The 17,652-nt window shown below is 37.5% G+C and overlaps 1 protein-coding gene across 1 annotated transcript in view; it reads right to left on the bottom strand.

Moving 5' to 3' along the window:
- Positions 1 to 15,318, bottom strand: part of atp7a (ATPase copper transporting alpha) — a 28,228-nt gene extending 12,910 nt beyond the window's left edge. The window contains exons 1-11 of the mRNA XM_065271165.2: positions 14,989 to 15,318; positions 13,572 to 13,698; positions 11,749 to 12,223; positions 7,235 to 7,936; positions 6,772 to 6,996; positions 4,597 to 4,760; positions 4,344 to 4,505; positions 3,230 to 3,306; positions 2,902 to 3,124; positions 2,578 to 2,811; positions 2,342 to 2,433 (exon numbers count right to left, since the gene is read on the bottom strand). Coding sequence (XP_065127237.2) covers positions 2,342 to 2,433; positions 2,578 to 2,811; positions 2,902 to 3,124; positions 3,230 to 3,306; positions 4,344 to 4,505; positions 4,597 to 4,760; positions 6,772 to 6,996; positions 7,235 to 7,936; positions 11,749 to 12,223; positions 13,572 to 13,691 — 2,474 coding nt within the window. The 5' untranslated portion in view covers positions 13,692 to 13,698; positions 14,989 to 15,318. The remainder of the gene's footprint in view (positions 1 to 2,341; positions 2,434 to 2,577; positions 2,812 to 2,901; positions 3,125 to 3,229; positions 3,307 to 4,343; positions 4,506 to 4,596; positions 4,761 to 6,771; positions 6,997 to 7,234; positions 7,937 to 11,748; positions 12,224 to 13,571; positions 13,699 to 14,988) is intronic.
- Positions 15,319 to 17,652: the final 2,334 nt, after the last annotated feature.

Raw genomic sequence — 17,652 nt, 5'->3', positions numbered from 1 at the left:
AGATGAATGTTTTTCCACATTTTTTTTTTCATAAATCTGTTAATCACCCTCAGTACTGACCAAATCTACCAAATGCTTACAAAATGTCCATGATTTTAACTCTTTAATTGCCAAGATCATAGGTGGTGTCACTGATTTGATGGAAAACACACACAAAATTACTGGTTTTCAATATAAAAAGTAATTGTGGACTGGATTATTTTTGGACAAGGTCACAAAAATCCTGATATTCCTATCTTTGTGGGGACAATTTAATTTGTGTGTTTTTTCGCAAATCAGTGACATCACTTATAAACTTGTCAATTAAAAAGTTAAAATCATGGAAATTTTGTAAGCATTTGGTAGTTTTGATCGGTAATGAGGGTGATTAACAGATTTAAGAAAAATAAAAATAAAATATTAATCTGATAGATTTTTACAGCCGTTTAATTCAGTGGCCTTTGTTGTTCACGAAAAACCCGAAAAGGGTAGTGAATTGGAACAACCCACAAGGGTTAAGTAGCTATTTGTTCAGTATTTGAGAGAAATAAAAGTTTCCATTCAGCCATAAAGACCACTGGGTGATATAATATCACATTTACAACTGTGGTTGTACAACTTGACATTTGAAAACATCCAAATTGTTGAACAAAAGTTTTTCAATTATTCTAAAATACCAACGACTACTTATATTTATGAAATTTGTTTTTAGGCATGGTTTTGCATAAATAATGCCAAAGTATCTTATTTTAAATTTTAAATAATTTAAACACGACTTTAACAGTTGTCTTAAACTGCTAATTTTAGGGACAGTTGCCCTGCCTGCCATGTTTCTACAGCAGCCCCAAACTGCTCTATGGGGCGCATTTCGTCCCTACATTGTCTCAGACTACGACATGTTTGTCCTTTGGCAGCTACCATAGCTTCTTTTTGCGTTTCGAAATTGAGGTTGGTTGCAATTCGCAATAGTAAATGGCGCTAATAAACCCAAACTGAACCTTTAAATCTGTATGTACGGTCACAGTATGCCATTTTTGAAGCAGGGAGTTTTTTACTTCACTTCTTTAAGAAACAGTGCATCCACATATGAAAATTCTTTATAAAGTTGAATCTCATTGGTTTCATGTGTCTCATGACAGTTGTCAAATGTGTGATTCATCACAAGACATGTAAAACATGATGTATCAAATGTTAAATAAGCTCAAAAAAGTAATCATTTTCTCTCACAAACATTGACTAGGTTTACATGCGCACCAATAATGTGATTATTCCAATAATCCGAGTAAGCACTTGATCGCAGTAAGATGTTTACATGACTCTTCATTCCTACATGCAATTTTCTTTATTCATATTATTTGCTAAGAATTTGTAATTACATAGCATAGCACAAACTATAAACTCACAACGTTTAACACACTCTATGGATGTATTTTGTCACTGTTACAAACACAAATATTATGACAATGCCTCTGTAAGGGTTGTATACACAGCTGTCGCATTATTTGCAGAGACTGCGGTCAGTGAGTCATGTTGACAGAGATCAGGAAAACCTTTCAAGTCACAAAAGCACATGCGCATTTCAGTTAGATGCAATTAAAGTGTTAACATGCCCGTTTAATGCAACTACAATCTGCATACCCCACGTTTTAATACGATTACACATGCTGCGATTATGAGCATAATCACATTATTTTGATGGAAGTATTGTGTTTACATGAGATGAAGTGTAATAACAATATTGCCAAAATCACATTATAATCGCATTTGTGTAAACATAGCGATGATTTCGCTTTCGAAGACATTTACTTATTAACCCAATGGAGTCATTTAGATCAAGGCTTTTTAAACTTTATGACGTCAGGGACCCCCACAAATAATAAACCTTTAGCGAGGGACCCCTTTCCTAAATTATATATCCATTTATCCTTATCAAGAAACATGTAAACTATGTTAGATATAAAAAAGCAAACTTTTGATTTGTCTCTTGAAAGACAAATTGAAATTTTCAGGGGACCCTTATGAACCTTCTGGGGGACACCCAGACCTGAAAAACCCTCATTTAGATTATTTTAATAATGGATGTGTGTGCTTTTGGGGGCTTCTCCATGCTGACCCCACATAAGAAGATAACATGATGGCATTTTAATATAAAATTATGTGTGTGTATGTGTGTTCAACTGAAGAAAGGAAGTCTGGGATGGAATGATGGTAAGTAAATTATGAAAGCATTTTCATTTTTGGGAAAACTATTCATTGAAGTTTGAGGATTAAGAAGGAGGAAGTAGGAAAGACGAAGAAGGACAAAAATAATGTTTTCCCTTGCACGCACTCTAATTACATGAAATGGAGAACTGAAACGAACCTTAACACAGACATATCAGCATTCAGGGTAACAACCGTGGCCTCTGTCGCTTGTAAAGACATAAGCTTGGACAGAGCTTCTGAAGTCTTACTCTGTGATTAAAGACAAAGCAAAGAAATTCGCATCCATCAATCACCAGCACTCATGAAAACTGAGCTTACATTTCAAACAGGCAGATGAATAACTTGTTTAACTCGTTTGTGCTTACAGTCATGTTTATGAGAAGTAATAAATACCTTGGCAATCTGCTCCAGCCATCTACCCAGCGAGATGAACACAAACAGCATAGGAGGTGTATCAAAGAAGGTGATGGGATTCACCTTTGCCTTCTCCACCATGGCAACCAGAAGAATCACCAAGGAGTACGTGAACGCTATCGTGGTGGCCAGTACTATAAGCACATCCATATTGGCCGTCTTGTGTTTCAAAGCTTTGTAGGCTTGACCATAGAAATACCGCCCACCAATAAACTGCAGTAAAAAAAAAAGTACCTTTCATATACTGTAAAAGGTTGTGTTTGCATATTTCTTCTTTCCACAGTGTTTCAGAAAAATTTTTACCTGCACCGGTACACAGAAGAGGAATGAGACCAGGTTCATGATGGAGAGGCCTGGCAAAAGCTGTTTCTCCAGAAACATTTCGGAGTGAACCTTTTCTATGTCTTCAGTTGTGGCATTATGATGGTGGGACATTTCGACCATATGATCCACTATAATCATGTAGGTCATCATGCCCATAACAGGCACACAGAAAAACAAACTGATGAGGAACGACCTTCTCCACCTGGAAGAAGAGACGAGACCAATTATTACAAAAGCCCAACGAGAAACATCATGTTTAACAAACAGATCACTTTTCAATAATGCAGATATGTGTATAGTTACTTACTGTCGTATCTCTTGACTGTGATCCAAGTGACTTCCAGAGCCATCTTTCTTCACTAGAGAGGCCTCAAATCCCAAATTCTATTCATCAAAACAGGACATTTCATAAACCATAAAATGTTAGTGATACAGTGCTTGCAATGCAAACTATAACTTTGTTGCAAAACATGATGCCTTCCTCAAGGGCACCTCAGTCGAAACCTGACGTGCGGCCATGAGAACCGAACTATTAAACTATTTAACTATTAAAACATAAGACTTTTTTTACAGTGAAACCAGAAATTGTTTCATCCCTAATGCATAGCACACACTGTCAGAAGGTAAAAAAAAATTCCTGTGGGTCACTGTGGAGTACCCTTTCAAAAAGTACACCTTTAACAGTGTCGCCCAGCGACATTTTTTCAGAGGGTCGCGAATTTAAAATATGTGTTTGGAGTGTCATGTGTGTTGTTTGTCATGTCAAAAATGGAATCGTTGTGTCATGTGAACCATGAGTATTTGGCAGACATGAGCGTCTCATTTATCAAAAACCCTTTAGACACGTCTGCAGCAGGCATGTGCACGTGATGCACATACGTTTACTTGATGCGCCAAACACATATTTTAAAATGACAAGCCATAGCATGACGGGCTACATATATGTTGTGACAAGCTTTGCTTCATGCGCCCTCGAAAAAAAATCACCGCCCGGCACTGCCTTTGAACCTAAAGTTAACAGTACCTCAAAGGTAAATACTGGTACCAAAGAGTGCATATTAGTACCTCACATGTATATATTAGTATCACAAATGTAAATATAAATAGCAAATGTATAAATATCTTTACCTAAATAAATTGTAAATATTAGAACCCTTTTAAAGGGCACTGCCCCAGTGACAGCTAAGCACAATTTTTTTCTTAAATTGCACAAATAATATACTTTTTATTTAAATTGGATAGAAGTATTTTATAGAAACTTTTTAATAATGAATGAAATATGTTTTTCAATATCCCTTCTTAACTATACATTTTTGGAACAGATAGCGTGTTATGCTGTCTACGTGGGCAGCTCACCAGATTTCAGAACAGAGTTAATTAGAACTCATTCATGTCATCTTTAAGTAATATTGTGAATTTACCTCAATCCATCTGATTACATCTCGGGGCCCGGTCACTTCTGGGTCGTACTTGACGTGCGCTTTATTAGTCGCCAGGGCAACAGAAGCATAGACGACGCCTTTCTGTTTCATCAGGTTAGACTCAATTTTGTGAACACAGGAGGCACATGTCATCCCTCTGACCTAGTGAAAGAGAGAAAGACACACTGTCCTGAAACTTTCATTGGCCGAAAATGGGTCAAAAGTCATAGCGAGGACCTGCTAACACACTAACCACAAGCTCCAGACTTCCATCAGCACCATCGTAATTCTCCATGACTGTGGCAGCAAAACCAAGCTCTTTAATACACTCCGCTATATTCTGAGGATCAGTGATGGATGGGTTGTATCGAACCTCAGCTTTACTCGCCATGAGCGCTACCAAAACAGAGTGAATACCTAAGGAGAAAAGCAACAATGTCAAATTAATTAGCCGTATTTTGAACCATAGATATGTATAGATGCCACACACTCATATATGCATTGTGTGACACCGGTCTGAGCTGTGCGATTGAGTAGAGTTAGAGACTAATTTGCATATTCATAGATTCATGTATACTAAATGAGGCAAGAGTATAGATTTTCATTCAAGCTGTTTAAAAGCATAAAGACATTATTGTTACAGGATAAACGTTAAATATGCTATTATGATGCTCAAAAAGTTTTGACTTATAGATAAAATTATCAACTACAATGGGACTTTAACATTTGTTCTATAAGCTCAAGGAAATTATTATCCTGTAGTGAACAGAATAGTCTCATCTATTTAAAAAAAGTATTTTTGCCCAGATTTGTTTTTTGTATTTTTTCTTTATCTTGTCAATAGCTTCAGTGCAATTTCTTTGACCATCAACAAATTGCTTCCCACAAAGAGCATTGCAAATAAGTCACTTATGATGTTCTTTTAAAATGCTGACTTAGTAAGGACAGCAGACGAAGAAGCAACACCGTTTTCGACTTAGTGATTGTGTCTAAACTTGAATCTAGTGATTTAAAGCAGTGGTTCTCAAACTTTTTCCGCGTGCGGACCCCCTTGTGTACGGTGCATTCCTTTGCGCCCCCCCAAAGAAAACATGACAAAAACGCTTCTAAAATTTAACATTGAATTAAACAAAACATATTTATTGTTTTAGGTTTAATTACACAGAAATCATGATAAATGAATGTATTTTATAAAATGTCATAAAACTGGGGCCCCCTGGCACCATCTCGCAGACCCCAGTTTGAGAACCACTGATTTGAAGGAACAGTTCAACCCAGAATGAAAATAAACCCATATTTTATTCACGTTCAAGCCATCCTAGGTACCCTCCAACCTAGACTTACCTCTTTTAGCCAAACACGGTCAGAGCTATATTAAGCTTTATAATAGCATTGGATAGTGCCCCAAGCTCCAAAAAGCATCCATCCTTCAAAAACCTAATCCATACAGCAATTAAAGGGATAAAATCACTTCAGAATGAAAATTTAATCATAAATCACTTACCCTCCTGTTGTTCCAAACCCATAAGTCCTTCGATCGTCTTCAAAAAACTTTTTTAGGTATTTGCGTTCACAAGCAAACTATGTGTTAATGCCGTGACCTCCTGATATTGTTGGTGAATTCGTAGTGTGCTCGTGAACACGGCAAGAAGGAAAAGCCTCTTGGTATTCATCAAAAATATCTTAAAATGTATTCCGAAAGATGATTTATGATAAAAAAATATATAATTTTGGAGTAAACTATCCCTTTAATAACTGTATGGATTAGGTTTTGATGGATGGATGCTTTTTGAAGCTTGGGGCACTATCCAACGCTATATACAAAGCTCTATATTACTCTACTATGTTTGGCTAAAAGAGGAAAGTCTAGGATGGAGGACACCTAGAATGGATTGCGCGTAAGTAAAATATGGCCTAATTTTAATTTTGGTTTGAAATATTTCTAACACAGCTTTAAGCTTTGATAATGGGGCACCATTCACTGCCATAATAAACCTAAAGGAGCCAGGAAGGATATTATTTAAAATAACTCTTGATTCTGTTTTGCTGAAAGATGAAAGTCACATTTACCTTGGAATGGCTTGAGGGTGAGTAAAATTTGGGGCAATTTTAATTCAAAGGCGGAGTGCACAATGTTTGAAAGCCAATATTGATATTTGAAATCACCTAAACATAAACACCCCTACCCCAATAGAATCTGGACCTTCTTTTGACAGACCCGCCCCACACATACGCAACCCCAGCAAGGATGTCAGTTAGTAGACACGCCCCTTACTGTTAATTGGCTACAAGTGTGTTTTGGTAGTAGGCCCGACTCTCTTTTCCAAAGCGTTTTTCAAAAATCATGCACCCCGCCTTTAACACAATCTACAGTATATATTGTGATCCAATGTTTTTTGTTTGATCTGTAAAAAATATGAGGGATTACCCTGCTCGTTCTTCAGGTTCCTCTCGATGTTTGCCACGCAGGAAGCACAGGTCATTCCTCCAACATGGATAAAACATTTGGAAATGGCATTTGTTGAATGATCAGCATCACTCTCCACATCTTTCTCTTTTACAGCAGACAAGATTGGAGATAAGGATGAGCTGCGGAGAGACGGTGCTGAAGGCGATGAGTTCTTGACCAATGAAGGCACCAATGAATTTGTTTCTGAGAGAGTAAAATGACAAAGAGTACGTCTATTAGAAAGCAAAACATAGACACACGTCTATTAGAAAGCACAGGCATAATGCTTGTTTGATATTTATAGCCATCATTGATTTTCAAACTATATCATATTAACAAAGAACATATCTAATTAAACTTCCATTCACGGGTGTCCAAACCTTTGACTGGAAACATAGGAAGGCAGTTCCTGAACCAAAGGACGTGGATAAAACCAACTCACCCGGCAGAAAAGCATCAAAGCCCATGTCCTCAATGGCTGCCCTCAGCTCCTCAGGTGTAGTCACTATAGGATCATACTCAAAGGTTCCCTGATGATTGCCTAATGAGACTCGGGCCGATCGTACACCTTTCTTCTGGGAGATCATGCCTTCGATAGACTGGACGCAGGAGTTACAGGTCATGCCTTCAATGTGAATGTCTACCACTGATACCAGCGGATGGAGGACGTTTGGCTCTGGGGAAGTTAAGTTGTTTTGTGGGGTGACTAACTGAACCTGAAACTTCCCCGGAGGCAGAGCCTCAATGGCTTTCTGCAGCTCTGCCGTTGATATTAGTTTTGGGTTATGTTTAATTGAAGCTTGTTTGTTCTCCAAAGACACAACAGTCGAATACACTCCTGCCAGTTTGGAAATATTGTCCTGAATATTTACTACGCAAGAGTTGCAGTGCATTCCAGTAACCTGAAAAAGTGTAGTGATGGTGGCGTCTGCAGACAGCTCTGAAATCTTTTCCTCGGGCGAGGAGACGGCCTGTTTGGCAGCGCTGCACAAGCGTTCCACTTCACTAGCCGAAAGCTTTAATTGACGAGGTTTTGACTTTACAGTGGCCTTGAAACCGGCCACCTCAATCCGGTTCACAATCTCTTCCACTGAGATGATGTAAGGCAGGTAGAGTACAGTGGCTTCTTGGGACTCAAGAGAGACTGAAAGTAGAAGCAAAACACTCAATAGTCAGGGGATGTCATTTTAAATAGTTAGCTAGCAATCTTAAAGGACAAGTTCGGTATTTTACACTTAAAGCCCTGTTTTCAGATTGTTTATGATGAAATAGAACGGTTTTGACTGAAAATTGGACATATGATGCTGCCCGGAGATTTTTCGGGTGTTTGTTGTTTCACCTCCCACCTCTACAATGGGTGTATAGGTGCACAGGAACAATCCTTCCTAAAATGCATTAAACTTTCGTTTACAAAGACGTGAAACTCACCGAGTGGTCAGGGGTGTTCACTGATATGCTCACACAAAAATCGCTGCAAAAGATGCTTTCCAACAGGTGTTTTAGCATTCGTTGTAAACTTGTGGACCTATTTTTCCAAACGCCTCACACCCGTATATTCTTCCGTTGAGAGCTTGAATAATAGACACTCCAGCCCGAACTTGTCCTTTAGGTTTACTAATAAAATTTGTAATGGCATTAACATGTTTGGCACAACACATGCTCCTGTATAGCTCACTGGTAGAGCATTGCAAAAGGTCATGGATTTGAACCCACACTTTAAAATAATAAATAGGGATGCACCGAATGTTCACGCAGCCACCGGCGAGAGCATTAAAGTGGCCAGAAGTCATTCATTTTCAAAGAGAGCCGGCAACGAGCTCCAGCAAGCAGCACCGCAGCGTGTCTTGGACGGTGTGAAGTTTCGAGGAGAGTTGAAACCTTGTCTGCTGAGCGTGTTAATAAATGAAAAAAGGAACGATGAAGAGCAACGGCAATATGTAATAAAAACTTCCTAGAATAAGTAACGTCCTACAATGACAAACACGCTTATACAAAAAGCATTTTGTTAGACAGAGGCACTGTCTTTTCCCCCTGTCATCTCATGTTACGTGCCAACTCTCCTTCTGCTTGACCCTGACCGAGTAAGTACACATGCGTCCGCTGCTCAACATATGAAGAGTTTCGTTGCAAAACGAGATAACTCCGGGTTTTTTTTTGGTTGTGAATTCCAATTAATATCAATTCAACTGCAGTTGGCATGTTTTGATTTAAACCTTCACAACATAAAAAATACAGCTAAGTAGCACCATAAAACAAAATAATAAAATGATAACATAATAATAAACATGTTTTGACAAAAATTAAAAAAACGGAGTTATCTCGTTTTGCAACAAAACTCTTCATATATAAAGTGCCGCCTTTTCTTGTAAAAGCTAGAAGACGTATACGTGTGCATACGTTCGGGTGCACTTAAAAACAGACTATACCCGGGCTTAAGCGCTGTTGCAAGTTTCTTAAGGCAGAGTAATAATGATTTGTGTAATTGCATTTTGTGCAGTAAAAGATTGGATTAATATCTGTTTGGCCAAGACTCTTTTATGTGGTCAAATGTAAATTGAACAGTTTGAACAAATCAGATAGCATTCCAATTAGAGAAGTGACCAGGTGTAAAAAGGACCTATAATGCAGGGGTGGGAGAAAAAACTATTCACCAAAATATTAGGATTCTTTATAAAATGATTTTGGAATCGATTTGTTTACCTCAGAATTTATATATATTCAATTCAGGGTTTCCCGCAAAAAATTTGTTAGTTAAGGTGCACTTGACAGCCTTTTGTGGAGCGAATTTTATTATTATTTTTTTGGACGACCTAGTTAAGGCGGTAGGGTTTCCAAGCTTAGGCGGGCCGCCTTAACTGAAATATGCTGCGGGAAACCCTGCAATTATTTTACTTTTCCAAAGAGGTGGTGGGGAGACGTTACCGCTTTTATTCCAACAAAGGGCAAAACGTATTTGTTGTTTTCTGTAATAGACAATGTCGTATCAGTTTTAAGCTGGAGTGAGAAAGCGAAACCATGGCAGAGACAGCAGAGAAAACCTCTTCGAGAATAATTTCTGCACTTTCACGTGACAATGACACTTTTTGATAATGGCATATTTAATGTGAGCAGTACGTCGTGTCTCTCCCAAGGAGTTGTGCGTTCGCGTGCTCTCTGTTTGTCAAAGAATTTAGTTGCAAAAGCTCCATGTCACATTGTATTCTTCCATGTTTCTGAACTTGAGACGAACGGAATGCATTAAAGGTCTACTCTACACGGAGGACCTGGGTCTGATTAACCCTTTCATCGCCATTGAGAAGATATCTCGTCAATTAAGAGAAAACGCTTCCCCGCCAATGACGAGATTTTCCGTCTTTCCGCAATACCGCTATTATCCACCAGGTGGCGCCCTTCCGCAACTTTTTAAACCGGAAGTATTGCCCTATAGCAAGCGGCTGCATGTCCGTGTCTGTTTTAAAGATCGCTCTGAATGGGATCTCTATGAAAAGTCCGTCACAAAAATGGAATTATCTCTGCTTTTTACTCAAAATGTGGTGTTTTTGCAGAAACCTACCCATATTCAAAAGCTGATTGCAAAAGAACCACTAAAGGTAGGATGAAACGTTTTTTTTTTTTTTTGAAAGCAGAGGGTCTGTTCTTCCATTTGGTATATTGTATGTTTATATATTTAAAGAAGAACATTTTCTGAAAGCCATTAAACTTTGGTGAAAATCATGAAAAACGCTGGCGCTGGCTGGCAACTTTTTTTTTAAAACGCTGGCGGTGAAAGAGTTAACAGTGTAAAACCCGATGATCAGAGTCAGTCAGCGCTAACGCATTAATGCACATGTGCATTCTTAAACATGCGCAAAAAAACTATTTTCAATCGTCTAGACTTTATTAGGCAATCAAAAATCAGATTGAAACAACGCATCACAATCCCCACACAATCGTAATATGTATTGAATCGGCGCACAACTATTGGGATAGTATTAAATCGCCAGATAAGTGAATCGTCCCAGCCCTACTATAATGTTTGCTGGAATGTAAAAAAAATGTTAAATGTCAAATAAATGTGAATATAGTAAAAATGTAAGAAAATTGGCAAAATAATTAGAAAAATAAAAAACATGTTTTGTTGTTCAGTATTCGGCCTTCGGCTGCCTGAGTGTTTCATTTAATTCTGTTTCGGCCAAGAATTTTCTTTTCGGTGTATCCCTTCAGTGTTTTTTTAACCCATGCTGGGTAAATATATTGGGCAGAACACACCGCTGGTTTAAAAATTACCCAGTGCTGGGTTTAAATTTTGACCAGTACTATAAATTAGTGTGAATGTGATTGAAAAAGTTGCAGATGTACATTTTCGTTTTGACAGCATCTGTCCCTAGTTTCTTTCACTATAGGATAAAGAGCTGTAACAAGTTTCCTTAAAGCAAGATGAAATAAAATAACAGGTCATGATAATGTTAAGCAAACCGATAGACTGTGTAATGTCTCTTATCTAGAACTACTGGTTCACAGTGTCAATGCGTTTTAACCAGGGTTTGAAATTAACTTCACTCACCAGCCAATTCGGCTGCTACATTTTCAAGTTACTGGTCATTTAGAACTTCTTCTAGCCAAAAAACAAAATAACCAAATTAACTATGTCACATCTTTATTTATAAACATTTATTATATATATTTAATTATTATTTATTATAAAATCTGTATTTCATATTATTCTAACTAAATTCTGCCTTCCTGCCATCTCCTCCCTTCCTCTTTCATTCTTGTCCTTTTCACCAAAATGTCTTTTATGTAAGCAAATCAACACAGTACAATGAACATCAAACAAAGCACCGAAGCAAACTTTTCCAATGCACATGTCCGGCAGTCCTAACAATGCAACATACAATTACCCAGAAGATGTGAAAGTTCATTGCGAAGTGTTACAAACAAAGGCAAATGTCAAAAGCTTAAAATGAAGCATAATACCTTTAATCTTCTCAACCCCTTTTAACTTTCCAATCTTGCCCTCAATGGTGGTGGTGCAGGACAGACAAACCATTCCTTCGATGCGCATTTTCACTTGTTCGACCCTACTGCTGCTTCGAGAGGAAGGGCCTTCCTGTGGACTGGCTGCTGGGCCATGAATTACATCAGGAACCAAGCGGCTCATCGTCTCCTTAAGGTCTTCCACACTGACCAATGATGGGACAAACGTGACAGTCAGGCCCTGGTTATCAGCGCTCTCCTGAGTCCCAACCACCCCTTTTATCTGGGTCAGGGCCTGCTGGACAGAGTCTGTGCCCGCTTTGGTGAACACCTTGGTTTCTGTTAAAACTGGAATTGGTGCAATGCTTGTCAGATTGGACTCAAAGCCCATATCATCAATGGCCTCAGCTAAGGATTCTGGACTCCGGTGAGATTGGTCATATATAACAGTTGCATTGTTCAGCTTCAGGGAAACCTGTAGTATGTAAAGAGATCAAAATATGCTGACCTGTTTCTTGAATAGAGTACACTGACTTAAATTGTCCAATAAAAAGGCACAAGACCAGTTACTAAAAAGTACATACATGCTTGCACAATACATTGCTTGTTATAAAGCAGATAAAAACTCTATAAGCACTCAAGGCCATGATGTTATGCTGTGACTCTGCTTAAGGGCTTGCAGATGCAACATCTAGCAATACTTAACTAAGTCATTGTACAATCATGGTTCAAAGCATCTGACTTTGTCTGATGGTGAACCCAATGTGATTCCTCAGGCAGCTCACACTGGTTAGTCACTCATTTTATCATGTGACCCTTAAACCCTGACTTCCACATAAAGTTATAGGAAGTCTGTTTCCACACAATAAGCACAATTCTGGACTGAGTTGACTTTCTTTGCTCTGTGAAATAACCATGCTTAAAGACAAAGCCTTATTGTTAATTTTGTGTCAAAGAAAGACATTTAAGGAGTTTGAAGCAAAGATATTTGATGAATGTGCTGAGAGCATTCGGTTAATATCATTATCTAATTTCTGACTAAGGTGGCGTTTAGCAGCTTTTGCACCCCTCATGTATAGTTTTAGGATCAGACAGCACTGCTCAATATATTAATATCGAACGTGCATTTTTTCCAAAAGGTTAAAACAGATTGGTACACAAATAATTGAATTATCCGCTCATCTGAGCCGTGTCTGCAGGGTAACGGAGTTTTTAATGGAAAGGGCAGCATGAATTAGGAACAATTAGGCTGTGCCTTTAAGTTCAACTTGTATGGCTTTCTTCAATTACGTGACAGTTGCTGGAGGGAAAGCTCTGGTTAATGTTATTACTCGTTTATATGGCAGTCAAATTGTTTATGTAGCCATCCAAAGGGCCCTGGTTCTAGTATCATACAATGATATATGATAAGAGGACACCAGTGAATGTAATCAAGGTTTAAATTTGTAAGCGTAATATTTAGGGATAGGCAGCAATTTGCATAAAGTAAATAAACTAACACTAGAACATACGGCCAAACTCAAAGCAAGCTCAGAAAGTTCTGCTATAAAGGCCTGAAGGGTAATTAACTACAGTACATATGATTAGTGAACTTAGATACTTAAAGATCAACTGGTAGAGCATTGGGTTCATAGTGCAAAGGCTGTGGGTTCGATTTCCAGGGCACACATGAGAAAACATGTATACTGTACTCTGAAGCATCTGGCAAAAGGATAATATAAAAGTAATACAAAGCAAATGCATTAATAAGCAACGCATATCAAAGTCAATTATTCTTCTAACTTTGCATTTACTTTGGTGCAATTAGTTTTAAAAACCCTCACCTGTATATGAATTACACCTGGCAGACCCCCAATCCTCCCCTCGATGGACTGGACACAGGAGTCACAGGTCATACCCTCAACCCCGAGAGTAACACGACACAGGTTAGTGTGCAGCGCCATAGCGGCTCTTAAACATCAAAAGACACAGATGTGCGTTTTAACACATGAATAAATCACATCTTATTTAACTTATAAGGACAAGAAATTAAAGTGTTTGACAGATGTGCAGTGGCATGAGCATATGTTACCCTGCGACCCAGCTAAAGCAATTTTTGGGGTTTTACTATGTGTGGTTGTCTACATAAAATCATACTACATAATGTAGAGAACATTTCGCGAAATGTTTCCCCTTTTATCTAAAGTAAATTCATGTCAAATTTTAAAAATTAAAGTGAAATTAATGTCTGACATCAAACTTTCATGCTCTTAATCTCATATTAGATTATGAGTATTTAGCCTGGATTTTATAGACAGGGTCACATATAATAAAAAGTTATTAAGACAAGCAATTAGTCATACAGGACTTACAAGCTTCTGTAACCTATTGTGTTACCATTGAACAGTTTACCCTAAAAACAAAAATACATTGATAGTATCAAAGGGCAAAGTGGTGGTTTATGTGTGCGCGCGAGAAAGCATTTACATATTATATATTATTATCCTGAATGCCATCCATGTGCCTAAGTATATGGTACATTAGAGCAAGGGTTTTCAAACGGGGGTCACCAGAAAATGTCAGTAATTAAGTTGTAAAAGTCTATTTAGCCAATAATTTAAGTTTGGAAACATTATGTTTAAAGGTTTATTTCGGGCAAAACTATAAGCGCGTGTGTGTGTGTATTTATATATTAATATATTAATTAGTAGGGCAGTCCCTTGCAAAAGGTGCATTATATTTGGGGGTACTTATCAATATAAAGTTTGAAAACCCTTTCTTTCAGGCACTGCTGTATAACGAAACGTTACGTGACTAAAGTAAGGTACACTCAAATAAGCCAATATTTATTTACACTACAAGCCAGCTATTTAAATAAAACTGGCGCTAACAAAAATGCCACGTTGTTGTTGTTTTTTAATTGTTAAATCCTGTTTTGTAACACCTTTTAAACATGCTTATATTATTAAAAGTCGTAGTTAATATTTATGGACACATTTGTGCTGAAAAAGTAAAGTTAACTCAAATAATTACTGCAAGTTATCAATATCATCAACGTTTAACGTGTCAAAGTCATCTATAACAGCTTACAAATAGTTTAATCACAAATTTGTTGACAATCGTTTTTCCAAGCATAGATTTTGAGAGTTATTCACTGATGAAAACATCCACATGCAACACGTCCCCACATCTGAATAACGTTAGTCAAGCTAGCGTGAATGCGATATATTGATCACAAAACAGTCACGTTTATTTCTTTACCTTTCATGCGATGTGTTAATCCAGTCTTACAACAGCAAAGATTTGAAGCCACGTAGGGTACGTTACAAAAACTTGTCTTTGGGGTATTCCACTGACACTTTCCACCGACAGCGCTTAGCTGGCTAACACATACTCTCCCAGTTTCTAGCACGTTTCTCGTTCTCACTTGCTAAAAACCTGCCCACATCGATCAAAACATAAACGTGTGTAATATCTACACACAGCAGGACAGGGTATCCTCACAAAAGTCACGCCAGAAACTGTTAAATCCATGCGGGATGCTGGAGTTTAACAAGATCGCAATGTACGGCTTTCCCTGGAGTCTTCGAGAACACCAACAACCGCTGTGAATGCGCAGACAGATTCAAGTGCGTCATTAATGCGTAACCTGCGAGCTACTACAAATTACATTTTGGAGAACAGATTCAAATAATCTTGTAAAATAAACATTCACTTCATAACAACTTCACGTCAAGAGTAAAGCACTGAATATAACTCCAACATTTTATTTAAAAATAAAGTAAACTGGCAGAAGCAAAAAAAAAACAAAAAAAAAAAAACAAAGCAAATACAAAACTACAAATACAAAGTTTAACTCAAAGCACACGGCTTCTCTCAATATCTGGATTTGACTTAATTGACAGGCATGAGGCAACACAAAAACCCCAAAGCAAACACAATGGCATTAAATAGGAAAACCAAACAGGGAATGATTACAAAGGTCAGATGTGGGGCATTAAACAATAATGAGATAATTAATCAGGAAACAAGAGGGCGGGTTCAAGGCATGTGACATATGAACACACAACACACAAAAAGTGTGTTCGACTTCATGCGGCGCTGCAAGAACCGACAGCGGATGACGTCGAAGTAGCGCGAGACCGATTCGAATTTAGACTTCTACGTGTAATTTTGACGATACGCTCTCGCGATACGTTGACGTCATCTGGTTGTCAGTTCTTGCGCGCAGCATTAAGTCGAACAAGCCTAAATACAAATTGTGGCGATGTGCTTCCACAAAACACAAGACAGAAGAGCACTTTGCAAACGGTAATAGTGATGAACTATAAAAAAAAAAATGGGTAACGAAATGCTTGCTGTTCTTTTTTCTAAAACAATGTTCAGGTTTGACCGTAATCATATTGCAAACCTGACATTTAAAATCCACATTTAAAAAGACAAAAAGTGGTCTTTGAGAATTGTCACCAATACCAAAACCTAAAACCAAGCCTTCATAAATCCTCAAACTTCTATATAGAGAGCTATACTGGCATCTAATGGTTACATCATGATATTGCACATATTTTATCTAGTTTTAGAAGAATTGTATTATATTTTTATTATAATTATTGCATAAATGTTACATACAATTTTTAATAAGTAAAATATTAAATGAAAAAATATTATTAAACATAAATATATTACATATTGACGTAAATATTGCATAAAGGTGTTATTTTTCACAGGAAGGATTGTGAGTGTGACCACTAATTGCTACTTTGATGTTTACATTTTATCCTCTGGCAGATGCTTTTATCCAAAGCATTTAAGTTATACATTTTATTAGTATGAGTGTTAGTATGTGTGCTACCAGGGAATCGATCCACAACCTTTGGGCAAACGCAATGCCATTTACCTACTGAGCTACAAAATTACAAATAATTAAATATTTTTTTAAGTCATAGAATTGTTTATTGTCAGTTTTTAGTAATGTAATTTAATATTATTTAATTTAATGGATAATTCCGTTTATGTGAACGGCTCTGTTTATAACCTCACGATTGGTGTATGCAGGCAACAGGTGTTGGGGCCAAAGTCAGTGAGATACAAATACATCTCTTTTCTTGGACTACAACAAACACACGGATTGTAGGCAACAGTTTACTTCCTGGGCCTGTTGACTTGGATAAGACTGACATTATCATAATTCCTCCCGCTTGGGCTTACATGTAAGTTAACTCCTGTCAGAACTGCATTGTGACCGAATCTTTCAAACATAGTAAGGAGCGTCAAATTTCCAGCTGACGTCAGAGGTTTTTAAACCAATCACAATAAGCTGGCCAATCATTCACAGCGCTTTTCAGATCAATGAGTTTTGTACAAAATGTACAATGTTATTTGTTAAACCATAAAACGCAAACACATATTATTCCAAATACACAAAATAACATTGTGTTTAGAAATGAAATAGGTGCCCTTTAGGGGTAATTTGGGGTTTCTTTGATTAAAACCAGGATCAGATGACAAGGGGTGGGGCTTGGCCGGGGGGAGTTGCTTAGTTAGCCCCCCATCAGCTTTGACATAATTCAATCACACTAATACTGATGTGATGAGGTCATACATGGCGGTTTTAACACTGCTGAACCTTCATAATCATGGACCTGAAATATTCATATTCAGCTTATAATGGTTATAAATGTGTGTTAATAATATTCACATCAGATTTAGACACTTGTAACTCTATTGTAATACAAAAAACTGTGGGCAGGACAGTGGTCTTTTTCTTTCTTTTTTTATTTAGATAAATATGACTCAATTTGTTTAAGTTCACAGTACTCAAATGTATGTGTTTTAAAACTAATGCACCCGGTTTACTTAAATGGTTTGAGTTGAGTTGAGTTTTTTACCTTGTAGTTGACACTTGCCTTAAGTGTGTTGTATAAT

Source organism: Paramisgurnus dabryanus, chromosome 16 (assembly GCF_030506205.2).
Source record: "Paramisgurnus dabryanus chromosome 16, PD_genome_1.1, whole genome shotgun sequence".
NCBI lineage: Eukaryota > Metazoa > Chordata > Actinopteri > Cypriniformes > Cobitidae > Paramisgurnus > Paramisgurnus dabryanus.
Note: the sequence above shows the minus strand (reverse complement) of the source record. Positions and strands in the feature narration are given on the sequence as shown.